The 27,250-nt window shown below is 40.5% G+C and overlaps 1 protein-coding gene across 4 annotated transcripts in view; it reads right to left on the reverse strand.

Moving 5' to 3' along the window:
- The window catches only part of PID1 (phosphotyrosine interaction domain containing 1), a 252,883-nt gene that overhangs the window by 191,518 nt on the left and 34,115 nt on the right, over window positions 1-27,250 (reverse strand). The window contains exon 2 of one of the 4 annotated variants that reach the window (XM_025405261.1): window positions 18,485-18,591. The exons of the other annotated variants lie outside the window; for them this stretch is intronic. Coding sequence (XP_025261046.1) covers window positions 18,485-18,499 — 15 coding nt within the window. The 5' untranslated portion in view covers window positions 18,500-18,591. The remainder of the gene's footprint in view (window positions 1-18,484; window positions 18,592-27,250) is intronic. 4 annotated transcript variants of the gene reach the window in all.

Raw genomic sequence — 27,250 nt, forward strand, 5'->3', positions numbered from 1 at the left:
TATTCATTTTCGTCTCCTAGATAAGTTTATTTTTAATTCTAAGTATAATAGGTCCTCCATGCCTATTCAGATTCATTTTTATTTGTCAATTGCTTAAGGGCAGAAATTCTGAGCCTCCAGAGCATTCAAAATTCAAGCACCTAGGATCAGATTGATAGCAGGCTACCATGACAGCTCTATCAAGGAAAGGTTATTACCAAGGAAAATGAACATACATTTTGAAAATCCTCACCATAATCACCTTTATTCAAACCACAAAATATTTCCCAAGAACAAGGTAATTACTTTTTATAAAGCCCGCTTCCCTAAATTTTTGTTTATTAACTTTTCTTTCTCTTGACATGACCTCTGAGATGGTTTAGTATCAGACAGCGACTACTTGAACTTAAAAAAAAAAAAAAAAAAAAAAAAAGGTAAAATATGTAAAGGGGAGGGGCAGGATCCATTCCAAACAGGAAGCAAGGAGGTCACACAAAAATCTAGAAAGGAAGGCCGGGCTCAGTGGCTCACGCCTGTAATCCCAGCACTTTGGGAGGCCGAGGCGGGTGGATCATCAGGTCAGGAGATCGAGACCATCCTGGCTAACACAGTGAAACCCCGTCTCTACTAAAAATACAAAAAAATTAGTCGGGCGTGGTGGCAGGTACCTATAGTCCCAGCTACTCGGGAGGCTGAGGCAGGAGAATGGCGTGAACCCGGGAGGCGGAGCTTGCAGTGAGCGGAGATCGCGCCACTGCACTCCAGCCTGGGTGACTGAGTGAGACTCCATCTCAAAAAAAAAAAAAAAAAAGAAGAGAAAAGACAATAAAAACCTAGAAGGGAAAAGTCAGAAGACTTCAAGTCACTTTTCTCAGCATCTTTTGCTACATAAGTAAAGATAAAATTCAAACAACGTAGCTTTTCATCTTATAAATTCTTTATGTATAGGTATTTTGTTGAGCACATAGGAAAATGAGTGAATGCAATGTGCCCATACGGTGCTACAAGCCGGCAGTGAACTCTGGCAGTTCAGGAAAAAAGCTCTATCTTTCCAGGCAAGCTCTGGTATCTGCCAGCAGCAGCGGTCCCCTCCAGGGGGGACACCTAAAAGCTTAGGGAAAGCTTGGTGAAAGCTTGGCAAAAACAGTTAAGGACGATTATCACTTTTTCCATTTATTTTGAGCCAATAGGTTTTAATTAGGTATACTTTAATTAAAATTTAATCAAGCTTTCTGTGGCTTCAGACAGTCAGTGCTAAAAACTGCATCAACTACTAGTTTCTAAAGCCCCTTTCCAAACAAAGCTGCCTTACAATGAAGAAGTATTTATTGTGGCAATGTTGTATTCTGTCCCCAAAAGTGAGAAAAGGAGAGTAACTTGGGGACAGTGAAATGATGATATAAAAGAGATTATACAAAGAAATATGTAAACAAATAGGAGAGGTTGGTTTAGGGGAAACAGGTTGAACACAAATCAGAATTGAGCAAAGGAGCATTTACTTGATTCAAAATTACAGTAACACCTATTTTGTGCAGGCTGCTGAGACATGGGTGTCCCACACAATCTAATGCGTATATCCCTTCTGTCTTTCACTTACTTGTTCATTCAACATTTTGAACAGTAACTGTTCTGGGGACAGTAGTCTAAATGCAAAGTTGATCTCTCCCAATGCCAAGTCTTAAATGGACAGGGATGAATGAAAAATCTTTATTTGCATGCTTGTGGTTTTCTTAAACAGACTACACGAGTAAAATTTAGCTGTTTATTGGTCATATTTCTTACCCATTTGAACATAAATTTTGTTACTGGGCTAAAATGGAGAAATGCTCTCCAGGATATTGAGAAATGTATATACACTGCCTTTAGCCATAAAAGCACCACATTCTCTTTCTAATGTCCATGTGTGAGCGCTTTATCTATCTCTTCTACAGAATGTGATGCTTGGGCTTTGTGGCAGCTGTCTGAGCTCCAGAGGACTTTCCTTCCCACTATTGCCAGACTCTGGTTGTGTTCTGGATAAATGAGGTTGTCAGAAAAGAAAGTTTCTGGGAAAGAAAGCGTCACAACGCAGCTACACACATCCCTTCCAACAGCAGCATGCAGTGAAATGTTTGGGACAATATATTAGAAAATTCCAATTAATCAGAACTTTAAGGAAATTACACGTTCTCGAATGAATTTCTTACTCAGCGTAAGGCTGGACACAATTCTGAAAGTAACTGCAGCTTTCTCCAGTAAATCAGAATCTCAGTTGATCTCAAAGTCATTCTTCTAAAATCAGTTTTAACATTACAGTTGCACAAACATAGATGGCATCAGACTGGTTTAATGTAAAACAATTCCAGACCTACTCAGTGTGTTTGTAAAGTTAGGTCTTTATCATGGTCTCTTTTTCTTCGAATTTGCATTTTTGGAGGGAGAGGGGAGGACAAAGGAGAAACACCCCTTTGAGGGTTCTGCCTATTTTTTTTCCTAAGTCAGGCTTAAAATACAATTTTCCTCAATGCCCTCGAATCAGGTGTCTAAAAGTTTCTTCTGGAGAAATTTAGAATTCCCTTTCAGAGGACAACTTATTGAAGTTCACCAAGAGTAAGTAGTAATTCATCACAGAGAGATGTTACAGCTGCCACATGTTGCACAATGTCTTCATTTTTCCCTCTTCTGTCAAAAGAAACACAACCCAGGTTCCCCTACAGCAGGAACAGGAAACTCCCATGAGAATGTCACTAAGAAATGAATGCAAGTGTGAAGTAGGACTCTGTGTTCTATCTAGAGCTGAAAGGGGAGTTGGATTTGGAGAAGTGTCCTCTCTGATGTCCTATTTTAGATTGTCATTTCTACGTTAAAAATGCTCATAGGAGTAGGGCACAAAGATATAACAAAAGGTTTATTTAACAAAGACTGGGCCTTGTGCTCAACCCTGTTATCTGAAGGTTTAGAATGTGGTTGGGAGGTGCACAGATACTCCCATTAGGTAATAATAGGTAGATAATAATTAAGTAATATTGTCCCCATTTCACATGTGAGAAAATTGAGGATTCATGACTGAACTCAAAGCACAGCAAGGCAGGTGGAAGAGACAAATTTAGAATGCAGGAGCTCCCACCCCCAGATTCCAGCCATTCTCCTGTCCCACACATCCCGGCTGACCCACCTGACGCACACCCTCTCACCCCATCCTCATCCCGTGACCCCGAGCTAGTTCCTCAAACATACTCTCAAATTGAATCCCCTTTGTGACCAACACAAATTAATGATGCCCAGAGGAAGGGGTTAAAAATATACTCTGTGATTCGTGAAATAAAACAAATTTAAGCAAGGAGACCAGAAGTAGCAAGAAAAATGTGGGAGTTAAGGAGCAGGTCAGGCCTGGACTCCAATCCAGGTTCTGTAGCTTACTACCTTATAGCTTCAGATGGGGAAATTAAACCCTCTAAGCCTCCATTTGTCACTGGTAAAATGTCCAACTTCCAGGATAATTCATGAGAATTGAGTTAGATAAACAGGCAGAGCATAGGGCCCAGCACACAGGGGGCAGCCCACCCCCTGGCCCTCTACCTCCAATTCACCATCCAACCATAATCCTCATTCAACTGCACCAGGCTCTCCAGCCATTTTGAGTGCCATTTCTTTCAAGGATGCATCTGTCTACATCATTCGTCTGCATCCAAGGTTGGCTTTTTCCAATCAGAAAAACTAAATTCAGAGTATATGAGTCAAATACAAAGGCAAAACCTAGAATCCAGAAAGCTAGAACAAGCATTGATTCAGGGAAGGGTAGTTTCCATATTCTAAACTCTAGGGTTCCTTACAAGAATAGCAAATTGCTCACAGTTCTTCCAATCAGTTTCTCAGTCAATAACATGTTGACCAAAACAGTCCATTTTATGATCAGTCCCTTTCCCAAAATTCTTTAAGTCATATACCCCTGTGCCTCTCAAAGATAAACATTATATCTTCCTTCTATTCCCAGTCTTCAGCACAACAGACATGTGACATTGACTTGGTACAGATGTATATAATTTCTGTCAATGAGAAAAGAACCTAGAAATCATGCAACATGTTGTCTTCATTTAAGCTACCCAAGGACCGTTGATTAAAAAAAAAAAAATGAAGCAGTAAATTCACAATTAAATACCACAAACAACTCTACATAATCTTAAACTATATAGAATTTAATTTGGAGTGCATCGGAAATACAAATATTACATCATTACACTTTGAACATGAAGAAGACCTTCCACGGTATCTCATTTAGCTCTCTTTAATATCAGGTAAGGAAACTGAAAGACGGAGCAGAGGCGGGCATGTCTATAAACAAACAGAAATGAAAGAGTGACCACATCCAATATAATCGAGACTGCGTTCCAGATTCCCTTCTAAGTAATGTTTGTTAGTAGCATAACTTTTCATTCATACCATTTTGTGTGGTTAACATTATCAGTAGTCCTGTTTTATAGTGTGGAACAGAGGCTGAGAAAGTAACTTGCCCAACAGCATAACTCTAGCAAGTGGTAGAGCAAAGATCTAAACCCAGGTTGTCTCACTGGGGGGTATTTTCCTAACCACTGCTCTTGACCGAGAGCCTGGAGCAGAGGATCCCTCATCCGGAGTAAGCGTGGTGTTCTTCCACCCTGCCCTTCCCTGCTGCTGAGGTGCCAGTGAGCTGTCAAGGCAAGTCAGCCAAAATATACCGACTTAAGAAGTAGATCCTAAAGATACTGAAGACTTCATCAATTAAAAACAAATCTACAAGTATCTGGATTTGAAAAAACAGGATTCTAGAATCAGATATGAGGGAAGATTAGGACATTATTAGAGAATGATTGAGAAAGAATCAAGCACTGTTTTATTAATTAGTTTTCTTATCACTAAAGATCTACCTGTTTACTGTAAAAAATGAAATTGAAGTGATATTGAAGAACATATAATGAAATATAAAAGATTGATATTTACACGCCAAATATCAGTGTGAAACCCCAAAGTCTACCACCATCAGCAGGGTTTTCTGTTGTTGACTTGTTTTATTTTGCTTTTGTTTTTGTTTTACATCTCACTCCAGAAATTTCAGTATATTTGTAAGCACAGGAAGACTCTTCTTTCTTTCTTTTTTTTTTTTTTTTTTTTTTTTTTGAGATGGAGTCTCACTCTGTCACCCAGGCTGGAAGGCTGGAGTGCAGTGGCGCCATCTCAGCTCACTACAAGCTCCGTCTCCTGGGTTCATGCCATTCTCCTGCCTCAGCCACCCGAGTAATTGGGACTACAGGCACCCGCCACCATGCCCAGCTAATTTCTTTTTGTATTTTTAGTAGAGACAGGGTTTCACCTTGTTAGCCATGATGGCTACAATCTCCTGACCTCGTAATCCACTCGCCTCAGCCTACCAAAGTGCTGGGATTACAGGCGTGAGCCACCGGTCCCAGCCTCTTCTTTCGTTTTTTATACAGATACACACACACACACACACACACACACACACACACACATATAAAAGTGATCATACCATATGTACTATTTTACAGTTTACTTTTTATTTTTACTATATATCCAACATTTCCCCCTAACAGCATAGCTCCCCTATCTCTCTCTCTCTTTTCCTTAGGCTCAATAGTGTTGTAATAAATCATGATACAATTTTACTAATCATATATGGATATTTAGAAAAATTAGCACTCCTGCAAATAACAACAATATAGGAAAGCACCTATTATCCCTCATCCAACAGCATGGGCTTTATCCCACTTTTTAACTGCTACTTGCCTGACACGATAGTTGGGTCTGCAGCAGAGGGGAGTGGTGGGCAAGGGAACTCTAACCATTGTTATATTTTACAGTTTATTAACTGAATGAGGCTGAACACTTTTAGGCATGTTTATTGAAAATCGGTACTTCCTGTGGCTCTATTTGAGTCTTTTGCCCATTTTTCTACTGGATTGCTTGTCTTTTTCATATTGATTGTGAAAGCATGTGGCATATTAAGAGAATAGTACCTTTGTTAGTTAAATGTCTTGCAATACATTTTCCTCAATGTATCATTTATTCATTTATCTTTTGGTGCTGTTCAGGGTAGCTCTGCCTTAAAGTTTCACATACTCACTTAAAATATACTAGGTTGCAGCGTGTTTCTTTATTCTCACAATTCCACTTGACCATGAGCAGAGCAGGGACCAAACAGGGGCACCTGGGCGTTCCTACACTCAACTGAGCACTGAAATGTACCACAATGGGGAGTTCCCATGAAAAGGGTATGTATAGACAGGTGTAGGCTTGACTCCTAAAACGAACAGTGTTAGCATCTAATCGGGAACAGGTTTTATCATAAGTTCAAATATGTACACAGATATGGCAGAGAAATTTTATGATAAAATCAGAATAAAGTGAATAAAAGAATTAAATTCATACCCATGATCTCCAATTAATATACTAGTGGTTTACCAACCAGCCTGTTAAAATGTAATGCATAACACAGTCAACCATTTGTGCTTCCTTGTATTATGGTTTCCAACTAATGAAAAGATACTTTAAAAACATAATCAAAATCAAAATCCTTTGTAAGACAGCAGAATCACCTCTGCAGAGTGTGGTCTGGAAATCACTGAATGCCAGGAGGAGTCCAGCAAAATCTCATTTTTCCTGTGGAAGAGGATGTCCCCCTCAGTGACCCATCTCCTTTCTGGCTTGATAGCCAGACACTCAACTTTAAGAAGGCTCTCGGAAGGTGAAGCCGTCAATACTTGGCCTTGTGACTCCACTGGCAGACTCCTAGGCAGCGGAAGAATGAACTACAAAGACAGCTTTTTAAAATAGCTAACATCAACTATGATGCTTGCCACGTGGTCCCTCTCAACATGCCCAGGGGGCAAGTGCATCAGCAGCTGTGGAGGAGAAGTGGACGCTCAGATTCATTGGAAGGCTTCTCCTCCCAGTTCAGAGCTTGATACTGACAGTCTGCTTCTCACCTCCAGTATCCAGCCTCATTGTCTCAGGTGTTCTGATGGTTTTCCTTTCCAAAACAGTGGGATGAGAAAGCTGCAGAGGTAAGGACTCACAGGAAGAAGAATATACTATCACCATGAAGACCAGCAGCTAAATGACCATGTCTCAGAGAAAAGAGCAGAAAAATGATGCAGATGCTAGAGTTGGTAGATTGGGGCCTTAAGTTTTAACCTTTTTAAAAAATGTGAGTAATCCTCAAGTTATCCAGCTCTTAAAAAGTAAAAAATTAAAAAAAAACTATACAGGTTATTACAAAGTATTTCTTAAGTATGCTTCTCATATGAGGAGGATATAAACCAGAAACAAAACCCATGAACAAAACCAAGAACCTGGCATGCCACTTTCAAAAGAGAAAACTAATACAAAAAAGTGACTGTCCCAGAGCTGCAAATGATATTGTTACTGTCACTGTCCTTTTAATTTTCAAAATTCTCTCCTGAAAAAGGCGCTTTAGAACTCTCACTTTATATATACATATATTTTTTTTTAAAAAAAAAAGCAAAGGAGAAAGAAGATTTCTTAAATAAGCAGATAACTGTTTTTGTTTACTTAGAATTTTATTGGGGATATAATTTACACAGTGAAATGTACACATCTCAAGCACTTTTAAATAGATAAGTAGATAAAACCACTATACAACCATGGCCCAGAGGTCCACATTCAAGGCTGCTGGAATCGGCTACCAGTGTCCTTTACTTTCCATTAGCCTCCTTGCTGGAGCAGCCAAATGGAGACAGAGCCCATTTTTGTCCAGGATCTACAGGGAGCCCTGTCTGAGCTCTGGATGACTTCAGAAGATTCTATCCAGAGCGTGAAACACTCCATCAAAATGAAAGTGTGCACTTGGTAAGCTCCAAACTTAATTTATTTTATGCTGATGAGGTTTATGGGTCTTTTAAAATATGAAGCTCAGCTGCTTAGGATTTGCTTTGTTTACTTTGCTTTAATTAATGATAGTGCCTTTCTGGAGAGAAAACAGCACCAAGAAGAAATACAGTCAGAAATTATGCATTCAAAGCTTCTCCTTGGCCCTGGCTGTGAAGTAAACAAGATTCGCTAATCTCACTTGGGATGAGAGAACGGAGAGAGACGGAGGGTGGGAGAGGAGCATGTGGCTCCACCTGCAGACAGAGAGGATGCCACAGAAAACATGAGACCCAGCTCAAACACAGGGCTGGTTGGAGAAGGTCAATGTATAACTGGTAATTTACAAAGAGGAGCCAGAATCACTAGTCCTATAAAGAAGATCTCCAAAAGCTTCAAATAATGCAGAGATACTCAATGTGAAATGAATAATCATTATTTCCCAAGTTCCTCATGGTAAAAAAGTCACTAACTTAGAGTCAATGCATTCTGATTTTGTAAGAATTCCCCATCACCACCAGACAATCTGCTTCTCATAGCATTCCAAGGTAGGTCTAAACATGGTCCTAGTTCTACCTTTCTTGCTTAATCTTCTCCTCATGCACCCTCCAACTATCCCAAACCAGTCCATTTCTAACACATATTTCATTCCTCCGAGCCTTTCACTATACTGTGTTCTCCATCTCCATCTATAATGACCTCTAAGATTCAGCCTAATGGTCACTTCTGCTAGGAATATTCTCCAAGCCTAATTCCAGACAATTGAGTGTTTCCTCAGCTGTGCAGCCCAAAATCTTTGTACATATCTATCTCTGTAATAGTCTTTACTTTCATTAACCAGTTCTTATTTTTATCCTCCACTAAAGTACTAATTCCTTTTCAATGGACCAAAGGGGGCTTGTGAGAGTGCCTGGAATATAGCAGTGGATTGAAACGATTCGACATGAACTAATACAAAAGTTCACGACATAGGCTTGTAGAGATTCATGAATTTTTATCACTTGAAATAACTTCTCTACAATTTTGTTTCCTGAGGAAAAAAAGGCATGACAATAAAAGAAATATAGAAAAAAAAATGACTGACAAATTTTGTGCCCATTCAACCCCTGTCCATATACTGTCAAGTTGCACAAGTCGTAATCACGGAGTAACTCTTCCTGCACACGCTGCAGAAATCAATAATGGAACCAAGCTGAAGCTTTGCCAGCAACAGCACAAGGCAGGATAGAGGCCAAAACCAGGGTCAGCAATTACCTGGAGGATAGAAATGTCACCCAAAGGCAGGATGGTGCAGACAGGTCTCAGAGGACAGGTAAGCAAATAGGTAGGATGTCCAGCATTTGAGAGAAAGTGTATGAGCTCAGTCTGAAAGCAGATTCCATATACAGAGGCTAGGTTAGGAGCCCTGGGATTTAGGGAAGAAAGAAGGAGTGGACTGATGACCAAAGTCCAAAGACAGGCCAGACTGCAGAGTGGGAAAGAAGGAGCTATGGTAACAAAGAGAAGACAAGTAGCAGGGATGCAGGCAAACAAGCCCACACTCTGCCCAATTTATTGATTTACTCAACAGAAACCCTCTGCATGGATCTGCATAAAAACAGACTAATCTTGATCCATACTCCTTTCTTTGTAGACCCTCTTGAAGTCTTTTGTCCTCAACTAAATTCTCACTTTCAAAGGTCAGGATATGCTAAATTGAAATCTTCTCCTGAAGCCAGTCTCTCAAGCCACCACAGTAATACACATTTATTAACCCTCAGCCCAAGCTTCAGTTGATGGTACAGAAAACACAATGTTCAAAAACTGGGCAAGACTCTACAAATTACTTAGTTCAGGCCCTTTTAATTAATTTATTTACTTACTTACTTATTTTTTAGAGACAGGGTCTCTGTATTAGTCCATTCTCACACTGCTAATAAAGATACACCCGAGGCTGGGTATTTTATAAAGGAAAGAGATTTAACTGACTCACAGTTCCACAGGGCTGGAGATGCCTCAGGAAACTTACAAGCATAGCAAAAGGGGCAGCAAACATGTCCTTCACATAGCAACAGCAAGAAGAAGTGCAGAGAGAAGTCGGGGGAAGCCCCTTATAAAACCATCAGATGTTGTGAGAACTATCACAAGAACAGCAGCATGGGGGAACCGCCCCCATGATTCAATCACCTCCCACTGGGTCCCTCCCACAAAATGTGGGGATTATGGGAATGACAGTTCAAAATGAGATTTGGGTGGGGCCACAGCCAAACCATATCAGCCTCACTTTGTTGCCCAGGCTGGAATGCAGTGGCACAATCATAGCTCATTGCAGCTTCAAACTCCTAGGCTCAAGTGATCCTCCCACCTCAGCCTCCCAAGTGCTAGGAGGACTACAGGTGTACACCACCACACCTGGCTAATTTTTTTAACTTTTCATAGAGACAGAGTCTCGATAAGTTCTACTGGCCTCAAATGATCCTCCCGCCTGGACCTCTCAAAGCACTGGGATTACAAGCATGAGCCACTGTGTCTGGTCAAGCCCTCTTTTATTTATTTTTTGTCATTGTTGTAGATAAGGAAATAAAGAGAAAGAAAGACACATGTCTAAGGTCACATAGCTAGTAAATGGTTAAAGAGGGACTAAGAATAAACATGTGGGAACACTGAGCTAAGCACTCTATATATGTGATTGACTGTAAATTCCATGACACCATTTGTCCTTTTGTTTTGGGGACTTTTTCTTGATTCAAGGCCACATTCTGTCACTCAGGCTGGAATGCAGTGTCATAGCTGCAGCTCACTGCAGACTTGATCTCCCAAGCTAGAGTGATCCTCTCACCTCAGCCTCCCAAGTAGCCAGGACCACAGGTACACTCCACCATGCCCATTTATTTTCTTATTTTTTTGTATACACAGGGTCTTACTATGTTGCCCAGGCTCCCATGACACTTTAAATCTCATTTACAGAGAAAACTGAGGCATGGAAATGTTGGGTGACTTGTCTAGAACTAGCAAGTGGCAAGCAGCCAGGTGAGAGAGCCCCAGATGGAGGGGCATCCTTACTGCACAAACATTGCTTTTAATTCTCACAAAAGGACTGTACAACTGATGAGGAAAATGAGTCACAGAGAGCCCGAAGTTGGCCCCAAGCCCACATGGGTTGGACGCCAAGACTCCAGTGGCCCATGCTCTCCAGTGAACCAATAGGCAATGCGATTGGGAGCCTGTGCCAGGAAACTGAACTAGGGGTGGGAACTCCAACACCCAGGGATGGCGGCAGGCAGGGCCCAGCCTGGCAAACAAGGAGGTGATTCTATGAGTTCAGTCGGCCCCACTGCACAACTTGGGTCTTTTCTAGGATGGAGGGGCTATTAGCATTGAATTTCTGTAAACTCAGTGTTTGCCCGTATCAAATAGCACTCCACCTCCCCATTAATGCAAATTAATGAGGTGTTGTTACAAGTTTTTATTCCCTTTGGAGTAAAATTAAAACTAAATAAATCAAACAGTAATTAGAAAACTCAATAAGGAAGCTATTTAGCTTAAAACTGACAATGTTTATACCAGTGCTTTATTCGCTAGTTTTATTGTGCTACTCTGTCTTGATATTTTAGTGAAAAAAAAGAATTAAAAACAAAAAAACTCAGCTCATTTTTCCCAAAATTTCACCAAATTGCTTTAACCCATAAATATTTTCAAAAACATTCCCAAACTTTCTGTCCCACTGAATTGCCCGATCGGTGCAGACTTGCCCCCTTGTATTGGTATTTAACTGCTTCACGTACATACATCTGGAATCCCCATCCAGCTCTAACCCCTTAGAGAACAGATACGTTAGCTTACATACTTTTAAGTATGGTGGCCAACTTGTCTCAGTATGCCCAAGACCTTCCTAATTTGGGGAATGCAATTCCACAACCAGGGAACGCCCTTAGTATCAGGCAAAGTGGGACAGTTGGTCACCCTATGCTTAAGCCTCTGAAAGTCCTGAGTACTTTAGAGCCATGTATCTACTGCATCACTTTCCTTTACCTTCTCACTCCATGTTCTCTGGTTCCTTCCTCCACTTCTGTCCCCACTCCATAATCCACTGTAACCTGCAGGGTCCAAGGTACAACAGGCTATCCAAAGGCCACCTAAGAGACTTTAGCCTTCTAAATCTGCAGCCCTCTTTGGCTCCACCATCTACTCCCTCTTCTTGAGATCTTCGCTTCATTCCATCTGCACATCTACCTCAAACTACTCCTTCCCCATCAATGCCGCCTTCCATCTTTAAACCTTAGAATTCCCCAGGGTTCTGCCCTCAGCCGTCTTCTTTCCTCCTGATATTCAGTTTCTCTAGGCATCCCACGCTCTCCCAATTTCACCTATGGCCACAAATAATCATGCTCAAGTTCCACCACCATTCCCTCTCTCCCAAGGAAAAGATCCATATTCCAACTGTCTCGTGGAAGAAACACAGGATGCCTCTTGATGACCTGACTATCAGTAAACTCAACATGGAACCTGGCATGTTGCCTCCCTCCCCATTCCTCTTAACCACATTCATCCAAGCCAAAAGATTGGCAGTCCTGCTTCCCTCCTTCCTTTCCCACATGTCTACATCTGAGCACTTGGCAAATGCCGGGTATCCCCGCCTCTGACATTCCTGTCAAGCAACTCTACTCCTCTCCATGACCACACTGCCATTACTAGTTGAGGCTCTCACCTCCTGCCTAGACCATTACAAAGTCCTCCAAAGCACCCCTCTCCCACTCGGAAGCCTTCAGTGCTGTCAGAATTCCCCAAATATAAATTTACTTATAACATGTTCATTGGCTTTCCAATGTCTATAAGAACAAAGTTCAAACTCTTTAGGATGATATCAAACAATTTTCCTTACTTAGCTCTAACTTCTACTCAACCTGATCTTGGAACACTCCCCTTCATGCACCCAGAACTCCACTTACTTTGAACCATGTGCCAGTGCCACAAAAAGCCCATGTGTTCATGGGTCTGCATGAGCCATAACTTCCCCATCCTGTTACGGTCACTATTGTTATTTTTATTTTCTGTACTTACTCTTAATACTAATCTACATGTGGACATTTTTGCAATTAAAAGCATAGTATAAATATAGTTTTTCTTCCCTTTTTCAATTGACATCGTTAGTTTTTCATACTACTATATGGCTTTTATAATTAATTTGATGGTTATACAGACTGTGAGAGTTAATTCTATGTGTCAACTTGACTGGACCACAGGGTGCCCAGATGTTTGGTTAAACATTATTCTTCCATGTGTCTATGAGGGTGCTTCTAGATGAGATTAATAATAGAGTCAGCAAAATTGAGTAAGCGGGTTGTCCTCCCCAGGGTACACAAGCCTCACCCAACCTGCTGAAGGCCTGAATAGAATGCAAGGTTGAGTATGAAAGAATGACTCTCTCCACCTGACTGTCTTTGAACTAAGACATCAGTCTTCTCCTGACTTCCAATTAGGACTTCTAAGGAACCTATACCATCAGCTCTCCTGGATCTGGATTTCTCAGCCTCCAAAATCACATAAGCCAATTCCTAATTTTAAAAAGTCTCTTCACACACACACATACACACACACACACACACACACGTGTGTGTGTGTACCCTATTGGTTCTGTTTCTCTGGAGAACCCTAATACACAGACCCATAATTTACCAAATCAGTTCCTGTTATGAGACCTTTAGGTGACTTCCAATTTTCACTATTATAAATATTATTGCAGTTAACTTTTTCCTACACATGGCTTTCGTTGTCTTTTTAATAATTGCCTCAGGACAAATTCCCAGGAGTGGGATGGCTAGGTCAAAGTATGTAGAAATTTTATGATTCCTTATAATTGCTGCCAAATTGCTTTTCCAAAGCGACTGTTCAAATTCCATTGCCACCATACCAAGGGCCTAGTAATTTCCCTAGTATTAGCCTAAAAAACAACCAAAAACCCCACAATTATTCATTTTAAATATGCAAAATGCTATCTCATTATTATTTTAATCTGCATTTCTTTTATTAAGAAGCTTAATTTTTTCAAATGTGTTTACTAAGCATATTCTAATGTTTATTCACATCCTTTTATCCATTTATCAACATGGTGTTGATAAATGCATTGGTTAAAACCTTTGTTACAAAATTTAACCCTTTGACTGTCATATTCAATGCAAATATTTTCCCAGTGTCTTCTATTATTTGCTTTCAGCTACACTATTGTGCACCTTATGGAAATCTAACAAGTCTGCAAAACAAAGTGCTAATTTCTTCCCTCACTGTATTCTAACAGTCAGGATGGAAATTATTCTAAGAGCACAGGGTGGTTAGCTATGTGGAGTCTGGAGTGAGAACAGTGAAGGCTCCTACTGGGCTACAACACTGTCTGCCATGGGGCTCTAGACAGGCTTCTGCACCTTGGTTTTCTCATCTGTGAAGCTGACAGTAACCTCCAGCTAAAACTGTGGCAAGTGTTAGATGGAAAAACACTTTCTATTTTTCTTTTACTTTAGATTCGGGGGATACCTATGCAGGTTTGTTACAAGGATATATTGCGTAATGCTGAGCTTTGGGTTTCTATCGGACACATCGCCCAAATAGTGGACATAGTACCCAATCGGCAGTTTTTCAACTCCTGATCCCCTTCCTCCCTCCTGGCTTTTGGAGACCCCAGTGTCTACTGTTTCCACCTTTATGTCCATGTGTACCCATTATTTAGTTCCCATTTATAAGTGATAATAGGTGGTATTTGATTTTCTGTTTCTGCATTAATTCACTGAGGATAATGGCTTCCAGCTGCATCCACGTTGCTTCAAAGGACATTATTTCATTCATTTGTATGGCTATGTAGTATTCCAAGGTCAGAATAGCTATTATTAAAAAGTCAAAAAATAACCAATATTGGCAATGATGCAAAGAAAAGGGAATGTTTATATGCTGTTGTTGGGAATGTAAATTAGTTCAGCCCCTGTGGAAAGCAGTTTGGAGATTCCTCAAAGAACTAAAACTAGAACTACCATTCAACCCAGCAATTCCATTATTGGGTATCTACCAGAGGAAAAGAAAACTCTTTCTCAGCCCCTACACTGCAACTGGTGTCCAGGAAACACAGACCAAACAACGTCGGCTGTTTCCTTCACATTATTTTTTGGGTGTCTCTCCATCTATTAAGCATTTATATTTAACTCTGTATCTGGAATTAATTCTGGTATTTGGTATATTATATAAATTTTTAATTAACTTTTTTAAGAAATTGCTACCCATGTATTCAAATATTTTCCTTCCTCTTATTTTTGAGTCATCTATTGTTTATTCACTACTTTTACAATGGAACATCATTGTTGGTAGGCTTTTCAAAATGGACAAAATTAAAAATAGCGATCCATAAGGTAAAACAGATATTAGTACTCCACCAGAATATCTACATAACATGCCTTTTGTTTTCCATTTGGTTTTGGGGTTTGGCTTAATTTAATTAAACTGTCCTGCTGCCAGCATTTTCTAATTAGCAATGTGGTATACTTGACTGACTGATGGATTCAGAATAAAAAAAAAAAAAAAAAAAAAACTATATTCAAATGCCAGCCCTGAGATACTGTTTTGTGCAAGTCATTTGGCCTGAACCTTTGCTATTTTTCATCTGTAAGGTAAAGTTAACAATACCTAACCTTTTTAACTCCCAAAAATATTGTGAGATTCAAGTGAGACAATTTGTCTGAAATGTCAGGCAGGGGTATTCTTCCTATTACTATGATTATAATTGATACCATAAGGTTGGTTTCTATATTCCTTCTACTTCTGATAAATCTCCACATCCTTCTCATAGCATAAAGGTAAGAGTTTGGACTGGGAGTGTGAGGAAAGTTCAGGCTACTGACTTGATCATTAACCAGCTGCTAGATTCTAGGATATTTGCATAACTTCCCTGAGCTTCAGTCTTCTCATTAGTAAAATGGAGATTGTAGTGGGAATGAAATTAGCTAATGTGTATGGAAGTATTTAGCAGCCTGTACCCACAGAGCAGCACTGGATAAATTACAGTAATGCGTGGGTTATTCTCCTTGACCCTCAAGGGTCATTCTCCATCCTCTATGGATTGCATTCTTCACTTGCTCTCAGGCTTCTGAGAGGTGTCAGACAATAGGAGACATGGGAAGAACAAAGAAGCAACTGCACAAAGACATAAGGGTGTTATTTATTCTCCCACCCTTCCTCCAGGGCCAGGGTGTGTTCACTTGGATGCTTCTCCTGCACCCAGGGACATAGCTCCTGTTTGGTGGCCTCTCTTCCAAAACCAGGGCTCTACTGAACCCTTTTCAGGATGCGTGGATTAGTCCCTTCCCACGCTGCTAAGAAAGACATACATGGGACTGAGTAATTTACAAAGGAAAGAGGATTAATTGACTCACAGTTCAGTATGTCTGGGGAGGCCTCAGGAAACTTACAATCATGGTGGCAGGGGAAGTAAACAGGTCCTTCTTCACGTGGCAACAGCAAGGAGAGGAATGAGAGCCAAGAGGGAAAAGTTCCCTATAAAACCATCAGATCTCATGAGAACTAACTCACTATCATGAGAACAGCATGGAGGTAACCAGCCCCGCAATTCAACTATCTCCCACTGGGTCCACCCCAGAACACATGGGGATTATGGGAACTACAGTTCAAGATGACATCTGGTTGGGGACATAGGCAAACTATACCAATGAGACACCATAAGAACATCCCATTTATGCTGGCCTTCAGTGCTTTATTATCTCCTATTAATTCCCTTAATCCTATCCACACATCTGTAAATAGTCTCCTCTTAAAGTCACCTCAGTTGATCTCTGAGTATGCCATCTGTTTCCAGACAGGATGTTGATGCAAATCTTCGTTCTTGTTTTAATTCGTGAGCCAACCCTTCAGGGTTCATTGAGTAGTGTGAGTCTGACATAGGCGGCAGTATCCACAACCCACCTACATTTGTGGCCCAGTCCAAAAGTAAGCACTTCTCACACTTCCCAACTTTCCAGAATTGGCTTAACAGTTGCTTTTAAAGGTACAGAATTTCCCATTAGAGCATTTCATGGCTTTTGTTCTGAATATCACATAAAGCAAAAGATGTTGTTGAACCCAACAGTAAAACGAACATTCTAACTGGAAGATAAATTGACTTGTTGATGTCATATCTCCTGACAAAACTTAGCCCAGGATGACACCTCCCAAACCCATGGGACACCACCCAAGATGCTGGACTTCCAAGCTCCAGTGATGTTTCCTATTAGCACATTTGAGATCTGTACTCTTCCAGCTTGGCCATGTTCATTCCATCAGAGCTTTGGCCAAAGAGCACTGCCAGAATGTTCACCAACACCCAAGTGTACGAGGAAATCAGGGCTTGGAAGGACTCATGATACTGAAAGTTCCCTGATCTCCTCTGATATTTCTTTCTCATGAAACTTGCCAGAAATAAAATTAAATCCAAAATAAACTCACACATTTCAGAGATTGAACCATTTCATGATGGAAACATGCATTTACAGTTTATACAACAGCAGACAGAAAGGAGGTAAACTGTTAGATGACCCCCTTTAAAAATCATTTTGTTCTACTGCCACTGAAATAGCACTGTGAAAGAAAATGGGGTGTTTAGAATTTTTTTAAAAAATTCTGTAGTGTCAAATTTTCATAACTATAAAAGTGCAATCCCCACGCAAAATTTTCAAGAAATCTGTGTTTAGGCAGAGAAATTGCTCTTCTGGTTGACTTTGTGAAGCAAAAACAAACAAATGCAAACTAAACACATATGCATGAGGAAATAACATTTTGATATTTTGATTATTTAGTAAGATAATCATAAAAGGACTGGACCTCCCAAATGTCAACCTTACTCTCCTCAATAACTCAGATGCTCAAATTTGTGTTGCCCAGTATGATAGCCACTAGCCTTGCAATATATGACTACTTCAATTTAAATTTACTAAAACTAAATTTTAAAATCTGTACTTCAGTCCCAATAGGCACCTTTCAAATGCTCGTTAGTCACCTATGGCCAGTGGCCACCATATTGAACAGTGCAGATTATTGAACATTTTCATCATCACAGATAGTTCTAATGGACAGCATTGGGTCAAATTACTTATGTCTATGCATCTCAACTATTTCCAATGACAGCAGATTAGTACCAGCTATCACAATTTACTAAAGGTACAGACCATTCAGGGGTAGCAATTATCCATTCCCTTAACCTCAGCCTTCCTCTTCAGAGGCTGGAAATGCTCAAGAGGCTTGGTAAGCTTGCCATACAACTCTGGCAAGCCCACCATCAAATGGGTGCAGATAGAATTCTACTGGGACCTCCTGGAGAAAGTTTTATTTCCCTCATAAGGGTACTGCACCTTGCTCTTTCTTCATTCCCTAAACATAAATATAGTTGGCTCTTTGTACCTGTGGGTTCTGCATCAGTGCATTCATGCAACCACAGATCAAAAGTATTGGGGAAAAAACTGCACCTGTACTGAACAGGTATGGACTTTTTTCTTGTCATTATCTCCCAACCAACACAGTGTAACAACGATTTATGGAGCATTTACACTATATTAGGTATTATAAGTAATCTAGAGATGATGGAAAATATACAGAAGGGTGTGCATTGGTTGTATGCAAATACCATGCCATTTTATACCAGGGCCTTGACCATCTGTAGATTTTAGTATCCACAAGAGGTCCTGAATCGATTCCCCAGTGATACTGAGGGACAAATGTATTATGATTGGAGTTGCAGCAGCCATCCTGCAACCAAAAGGCAAAGGCATAAGAATAATGGTCAACACACCAAATCCAAGAGAATCAAGAGAAAGAGCCTGCAATTTTCACAGAATCTTTGTGGAGCAAATAAAACCGATACAAGCAATTGTTCTTCTCTACTTTTCATTAAATGAGAACTTGTATCCCTACTTGTTTATATGACTATGAGAAGGGTTTCTATTAGGAGCAGTCATTTTCCTGTTACAATTGTTAATCCACAAAAGGGAAGTTCTGTAACTATCCTAAAATCAAAGATAATCATTAGATCTAGAACAATCCAACTGGTAACAACAATCTATATTTATATTTACTTTCATGTCAAGCCTCACATATATGTAAGCAGATAACATAATCACAAAAAGAATTTGGTTGATTTTACCATTATGTAATACGTGTGTGTGTAAATATATATACTGCAAATACATAAATTTATATTTTTTAAAGCATGGTGAGAAATTATAGGTTGAATGGCAATATACCGAAGAGTTTTAACAAATAGCTTTGGATGTGAGTGTATGGATAAATTTTCTGCTTTAAATGTGTTTTTTAATGGGCACATCCTCCTTTTGTGGGTATATATTGTAGTTTATAAACATCCAGAAACATATGTGGATAGATAATTTAACACTCTTTCAGATTTAAACAAAAAGGTATCTGCTAAAACCATGTTGGTAGCTGTTTTCCTGAAATGATACTAGAAGTTAATGAAAATATCCTTTTATCCACAAAAACACCATTTGTTCCTAAAATCCCACCATAAGAGATACTTCTAGCTTAAGCAAAACAGGAGTTTTGAAGCCTGTGAAAAATACAATTCTCCTTGAGGAGAGAACATATTCCTTGTTGGTTCTCTACATGACTTGGTGTGAGAAATACACCTTATCTCAAAGAAATGCCTTTGAGATATGGAAGGCTGTGGCTTGGAGTCTCATCAAATTGGATACAGAAGACACAGTCTGCTGACTTCCCTTTTCAATCTAGTACCAATGTCATCTAGGACAGCCTGGAGCCATCACTAAGTCTATGTGTGTAGTAAAAACTGTGACTTTTAGTGCGAGCTGAGTAACAATTTGTGAGTAAATGAATGAAGAAATGAATGACCAGCAATAATGCCCACCCTTTGCTCTGGAGCACACACTTCCTCCAGCGGTCCACCTTCTCTTGGAACATTGCCAGCAACCTCACCTTGAAGCTACTGTGGCCTCCCAAACTCTACACTGCACTGCATTTTTTGATGCCATGCATCATGCTTATTTTTACACCAACTTATAATTGGTTTGCAATTGGATGTTCTTGCATTGCCCCCGAAAAAGAAAATGTTTACAAGCAATGTTCCAGGAGTTCAAGATAAGCCTGGGCAACAAGATGAAACCCCATCTCTACAAAAAAAAAAAAAAAAAAAAACATGAAAAATTAGCCAGGTTTGGTGGTGCATGGCTGTAGTTCCAGCTACCTGGAAGGCTGAGGTAGGAGGATCACCTGAGCCCAGGAGGTTGAGGCTGCAGTGAGCTGTTATTGCACTACTGCACTCCAGCCTGGACAACAGAATGAGACCCTGTCTCAAAAAAATAGAAATAAAGCAATGTTAATTGTGATTTTGAACACTGTTATATAATTTTCCTTATATCAAAATGTCCCACCATACAGACAACTCAAATGTCAGAAATCCACAGGCTTTCAGATGGCTCTCTCATCTCCCACCCGTCTTCTCCCATATGCGCCCTTTTCCTGGTGGAGCTGGGTTTCACCTACAAAATTTTGAAAGTAAGAATTCCTCTTTGCTTCATGTACCCTACATCATCACATGCTGATTCTACAGAGAGCACATTTGAACTTGGTTTTAGAGCAGATGTTTTATTCAATAACTTGACTCAGGTGATCTATTAAGCTTTATTTAGTTCTTCTATTTACACATATGGTCCGTATTAAGACTTTTACAAAGACACAAGGCATGCTGGGAGAGAGCTCTGCTAAGACTTTATGAAGTAAAACAACTGTCCCAGTTTGATATTTTTCCTGACATTTTAATCCATCGCTTACACACTTCTCTAATTGCAATGTTTAACCTTGGCCTGGGAAAGGGTGCCAATCTAAAAGAGAGTAATTGTTTCTAATACGTTGTCAAGAAGGTTCTAGTTGTATTCATGGGTAAATTAAAGGTGTTCAGGACTGTAATTTGGTGCCAAAAGTGGATACCATATTGCACTTCACCATCAGAAAGAAAGAAGAGAGAGAGAGACTGACTGACTAGAATAATAAACTTTGGTCAGTGAAGCCAGAACCACTAGGGTTTTAAAGTGCTGAGATTCTTTGGTAAGTTTTGCAATATGAGCCCTTCTTGGCCCTTATGCACACTCAGATTAAACACCACTCAGATCCAAAGCTTGTTTATCTCTTTTACAATTGGAAGTTCTTCTGTGAATAACTCCTATAAGCCTCTTTGGTATAAAGCCCCCTTAAGTCGTCTGCTTTGTCAGTTATAGGATTTTCTACATTTGTTACACAAGTGTGGACCCTAATGGGATTTAAATCAACAAGAGGAATTTACTGCCGCCTTTGGGTCTTTGTAGTATCTGCTTGTGAAGGTTTGTCGGAATTACTGGGAATGAAACAGAAGTTAGTTTTTTCATTTTACATATCAAATCACAGTCTACTTTTCAAAATACAGCACAATATGATTGCCAAAGGGACATATTTTATACACACACATGTATGTATATAATGTTTATATAGTGTATATACTTGTGTGTGTATAAACACAATATAAAATATAGAATATAAGTATATAAAATATACTACTCATTTCTCTTGATTTAAACATACTACTCATTTCTCTTGATTTGTTTCTTCGTTACAGGTAACACTAAGCAATGTTTATTAAATATAAACGTTTCCTCAATACCTCCTAAGAAAATTATGGAAATCAGTCAACTCCTCTTACCTTTTTAATGGCAAGGCATGTCCAGCCATGAAGCAACCACAGCCACATAAGCTGCTAAGTTCTCGCCCCAGCCAATGTCCCTGTGGAAGCCTGACCGTCCAGGGCCAGGAACAGTGGCCAACACATCTGTGCCTCAGCCCGCCTCTGTCCACCTGGAAATGGGATTAGAGGCCACCAGGATCTCAGAAAACACTCACAGCTCACTAGCAGCCAATGTAACCCATGAGGTCAACTCAGGTGCAGATTAGGTCTAGTCAAGTAAAGCACACAGCCCCTCATCCAGTGAACTCAACCCCAAGCTGTCCCTTTAGTCTATGGGGAATTCATCCAAGCACCACATTTGGCCTTCTATAGTAATTTTCACAGTCAAATGCCCCATCCCCTTTGAAGCAGATCCCTTTGCACATAAAGTCATTCTGGGAGTCTACCATCACATGACTATGTCACAGAAACAGTCTCCCACTTACTTAGTATCTGTGCTCTCCCTAAAAGGCAAGTTTTATGAGCCCCATTTTACAGGTGATGACGATAGAGCCCAGGCACTCTGAGACACCTGTCCAAGGTCACTCCACTGATAAAGTAGCAGACTCAAGGCTAAAACCAAATGTGTGTGGTCTTGGAGTCACTCGGAGCTACTTCAGAAGAACTGAAGAACACTCTCTCAGCTTTGCTGGAGTTCCCAAACTTTGGTCAGTTCTCTCCCATAATCAGGTTTCTGTCATTCATGTTGCCATGGATGTGTCTCAATAGTCCAGATGTGTGATGGCATTTTACAAAACCTACTTCCCACTCTTCTTCTTTAACCTCCTTGGCTTAATCTCATTTGGCTGCTATAACAAAATACCACAGAGTAGAAAATTTATTAAAAAAAAAAACAGAAATTGATTTTCTCGCTGTTCTGGAGGCTAGGAAGACCAAGATCAAGGTGCAGGCTTGTTTGATTGTCTTGTGAGAGCTGCAGCCCCTGGAAGGAAGGAATGCTGTGTCCTCACACAGTGGAAGGCTAAAGGGCAGGCTGAACACTGCGTGAAGCTTCTTGTATAAGGCTCTTCATTCCATTCAAGAGGGGAGGAGCCCTCATGACTTAATCACCCCTTGAAGGTCCCTCTTGGCTGGGCGCAGTGGCTCACGCCTGTAATCCCAGCACTTTGGGAGGCCGAGGTGGGTGGATCACGAGGTCAAGAGATCGATACCATCCTGGCCAGCACGGCGAAATCCCGTCTCTACTTAAAAAAAAAAGGGGGGGGGGGCATGGTGGCGGGTGCCTGTAGTCCCAACTACTCGGGAGGTTGAGGCAGGAGAAGAGCCTGAACCCAGGAGGTGGAGCTTCCAGTGAGCTAAGATTGTGCCACTGCACTCCAGCCTGGGCGACAGAGCGAGACTGTGTCTCAAAAAAAAAAAAAAAGGTCTCTCTGAATGTCATCAGTTTGGCCATTAAGTTTCCACACCTGAATTTTGGAGGGGACATATTCAAACTACAGCACTCCTCAACCACGTATGCAGAAAAGGAAACCAGAGATAGGAAAATAAGTGTCACTTAACGTTCCTCTCACTTTTCCAACCTCACCATCTCCACTCAACAAAATCACATCCATTTGTGTGTGTGTGTATGTGTGTGCTATGTATGTATACATTCATATATATATATATTCCAACATGATGCATTGTTGTTAATAATAAATGTTTGTTGACTGACCAAAAACGGATATATGTGTGTGTGTGTATATATATATATTTACATGTATGTGTGTGTACGTGTGTGTATTCACACTTATAGGAAAGAAACTGCCAAAGAAAGTATATGAGATATGAAATGCAAACTAAAGCAACAGAAACTTACTCTGAGTTGAGACTGGAGGATGTGTTTCTCGAGTCTGCTTTTCCATATCATAGTATGGCCACTAAAACAAGTGAACATGTGTGTGTTCGACTTCTCAATAAAGCAGAGCTGTAAACTGTTCAACAGGAAGTGCCAAGAGACTCATTAGCAGAAAGGGCAAGGGGAGAAGGCAGCGGATGTTTTCATAAACCACACAAATTCCTCAGTTTAATTTTTTTAAATAAGATCTTTGTTAGAAAATAAAAGATCAGAATGGTTAAAATTGCCTTACGTCTTTCATAATAGAATATGAATTATTCAAATTGGATTACTTGTTCAAAGCTGTAGAGGTTGTAGATGTGCAGAGAACAACAGGATGAGAATAATACATTTTGTAATATGAGAACATTTGGAGGCTAAAGGCCAGTTGGCATGTCATCATAAGGTCTTTTGAACTACTTAATAGTTCAGATGTACATGGGCTGGGTGGGATGGGGCTGGGAGACCAAGATGAAGAGAGAGGTATAGAAATGAAGGGTCTTGAAGTAGTCAGTGTGCTAGATTTTTTTTTTTTTCTTTTTTTTTTTTGAGACGGAGTCTCACTCTATCACCCAGGCTGGAGTGCAGTGGTGCGATCTCAGCTCACTGCAACCTCCACCTCTCGGGTTCAAGAGATTCTCCTGCCTCAGTCTCCCAGGTAGCTGGGATTACAGGCACCCATCACCATGTCTGACTAATTTTTGCATTTTTAGTAGAGACGGGGTTTCACCATGTTGGCTAGGTTGGTCTCAAACTCCTGACCTCAAGTGATCCACCCGCCTCTACCTCCCAAAGTTCTGGGATTACAGGTGTGAGCCACAGCGCCCAGCCTTGTGCTAGACTTTTTATAGTTATTATACAATAAGGAGACCTCTACTACCAAGCATGTGTCTCAGTTATTTTTATAGAATTATTTTTAGCCAGTCAATCAACAAACATTTATTATTTACAACAATACACCATATTAGAATAGGTACAAAAATATCCTTAGTCTCAAGAAGCATATGACTTGGAAGGCTAAGACACACAGAAAATACTCAGAAAATAATGTATAAGCCCTAATACATGTGTTGAACACCATAGGCCAAAGATTATCAACGCTATGGGGAGAGGCCAGCATGTTGACCAGAGTAGCCAGCGCTTCATGGAAAGGGTATGACTTGAATTTAACTTTGAAAAATGAAGAGGAATTAGAGACATTGAGCCAAGACAAAGAAGACAAATAAAACATAAAACCATGGCGGGCCCTGAAAGAAATAAAAACAGAAGACCAGCTAGACTTCAAGTATGGGATTTAAAGTTAGTCAGTTAAAGGTGTTAATTCCTTAAAGTATGGTCATTATACTGGATTAGCCTGGTGGGTCCAATGTAATTCAAGGGTCTTTTACATGTAGAAGAGGGAAGAAGACAAGTCAGTCTCATAGCGATGCCATATGAGACAGATGCAAGTGCCTTTGAATATAGAAAGGGGCCACAAGCCTAGGAATGTGGGCAGGGAAACTTCTGGTAGCTTGAAAACGCAAGAAAACAGCATCTTCCCTAGGCCTCCAGAAGTAACTCAGCCCTATCAACACCTTGATTTCAGCCCACTGAGATCCATTTGGGACTTCTGACTTCAAAATCTGTAAAATCATAAAATCTGTATCATTTTAAGCCACTAAATGTGTGATAATTTATTAGAGCAGTAAAGGAAACTAATGTATGGAACGTTCTCAAATTTCAGGTATTAGGGTGAGAATGGGGGGGCCATTTGCCTACTAGACATATACTCATCTCTTTGATTGAAGAGAAAGCTAACAGGACCAGTAGGTAAGTCTGGAGTTTCTGATAGCCACTGACCATCAAACAAGGACCTATTCTGAAAGACCATAGGGTTTTCAGAGCACCTAGCATGGTGCCTGACACTAAATATTAAATATATAAACTCCCTTCATAAATATTGATAGTGATTCTTACATCATTAGTGACTACAAGTCCAGTTTTCTAAATCCTGGTAATCAAATGCATCATGCTTTATTTTGAGTACTGAAATAACAGCTGTGATACTATTATTTCAGCCTCTGATCAACAAGTTTTTGTCCCCTTTCTTGTCCCTCTCCAATCTTTCCTCCTCTTTCCCACCCTCTCTCTAGGCTTCTCTGCTCCTCTTCACCACTCAGTTCCTACAAGTACAGCTCTCTCCCTCCAGCCCCTCAAAAGCCATCAAAAGTTTGGCACCTGTGGCGGGAGGAGCTCTCAGAAGCAGTGAGTCTCTCCACTGGAGAAAAGGAAAAGTAAGGTAGATTGAGGAGGAGAAATCAATCAAAACCACAGCTACCCTACTCAGAGCCTGAGGCAGAGCAGAGGAGCTGCCCACAGGCTGTGGTCCTGAAAGTTTGCACTCAAGGGAGCAAAACAGCAGGAGGAGTCTGAAGTCTGTTGATTAAGACCTCAGAAGGTGGTAGTGACTTCCAAGGAGACACAAGAAGGAGAAAGGACACAAGAGTGTGAGTGGTAACTAGATGGGTGATTTGTAATATGTTTATGTGGTTTTTTTTCTATTAGAAATTTGTTTAAGATTTATTTTCATTTATTTTTCCTGACTTTCGAACTACTTCTTTCTAGAAATGCTAAAATTAATCCTTGAAATAGTCACTGGAACACTGGCACCGACACTTTCCTCCACTGTTGCAATCACTAACAAGTATTATCATTGTTCTTGAGCAAGGAAAGGGTGAACTCGTGTGGTGACATTGTGGTCCTGTTAGCTACTTCAAATGGATGGGCTGGAGAGATGAGAGATTAAAATCATTCCAAGAAACTGGCTAATCGGCATTCCAGTCTGAAGCAAGAAGAGGCGCCAGCCAAACAGACCTCCATGGAAAGAGAATCAACATGATGGCTTCCAGGCATCTCGGGACGAGGGGCCAGGCCGGAGGGAATAAAAAAGACCTGTGGCCAGCTGGATGCAAAAAGCAGCTTGTGGCAAAGTTGGCAAAATACATGAAGACATTTATTCTTCAGTAGTTCTTCAATGGAGTGGAAAACTAAAGCCTGTATTTTGAAGAAAGGGGTATGAATATTATCTTGGAACAAGATTCCCTGAGATGTGAGGCAGGATATCACCCGAAGATGACCTGTTGAGGCTAGATGAGCGTCCAAGTCTACCAACAACTTACTCTATGACCATATTAGCAATGGTTTTCAGCTTTTGAACAAACCATGTTACATTTAGACAGTCACCCATAGGGTCAATTCAGGCACAAACTTTTAAGAAAGAGACCCTCTTTTAAGCACAGAGGTCTCCTTAACAAAAACTCACCCCCTAAAGAAAAGTGAGGAACAGAAAGAAGAAGGAGGAGGAACAGGGGCCACCTCATGATGGCAGGTCAAAAAAACTTTAAAGAGATTTGGAGAGTTGGGCATCCATTTCCAGATGCAATGGTCAGTCAGAGCTTCATAAAGATGGTTCTCCCACTTTAAAGGAGCAAAGCCACCTTCTTCTGAGAAGATCACCCTTTTCTGCTAGGAATGCAATTTCAGGAGGGACTTGCCTGAAATGGTAAAGGAGAAAGGAGCAGCCCAGTCCGGACAGTCAGACCAGCTGAATAAACCCTGGTTAGCAGTGGGGAAAGAGGCTGCCACTAGATCCTCTTCACATCTTACAAAGGAATGTTCAAGGAAGAGCAGAGAGAGAGCAGATAAGCAAGCATGCAAAGGTGGAGAGCATAACTTGAGGAAAAATGAAGAAGAAACCATGCGATGATCTCCAGGTAGAAGGAAGAGGCCAGGAGGGTGATGTAGAAGAAGATGGGTTATAGAAGACAGATAAAGCCACAGTAATTATCACGGAGCAGGGTAGGCAA

This window comes from Theropithecus gelada, chromosome 12 (genome assembly GCF_003255815.1).
Source record: "Theropithecus gelada isolate Dixy chromosome 12, Tgel_1.0, whole genome shotgun sequence".
NCBI classification, from domain to species: Eukaryota; Metazoa; Chordata; class Mammalia; order Primates; family Cercopithecidae; genus Theropithecus; species Theropithecus gelada.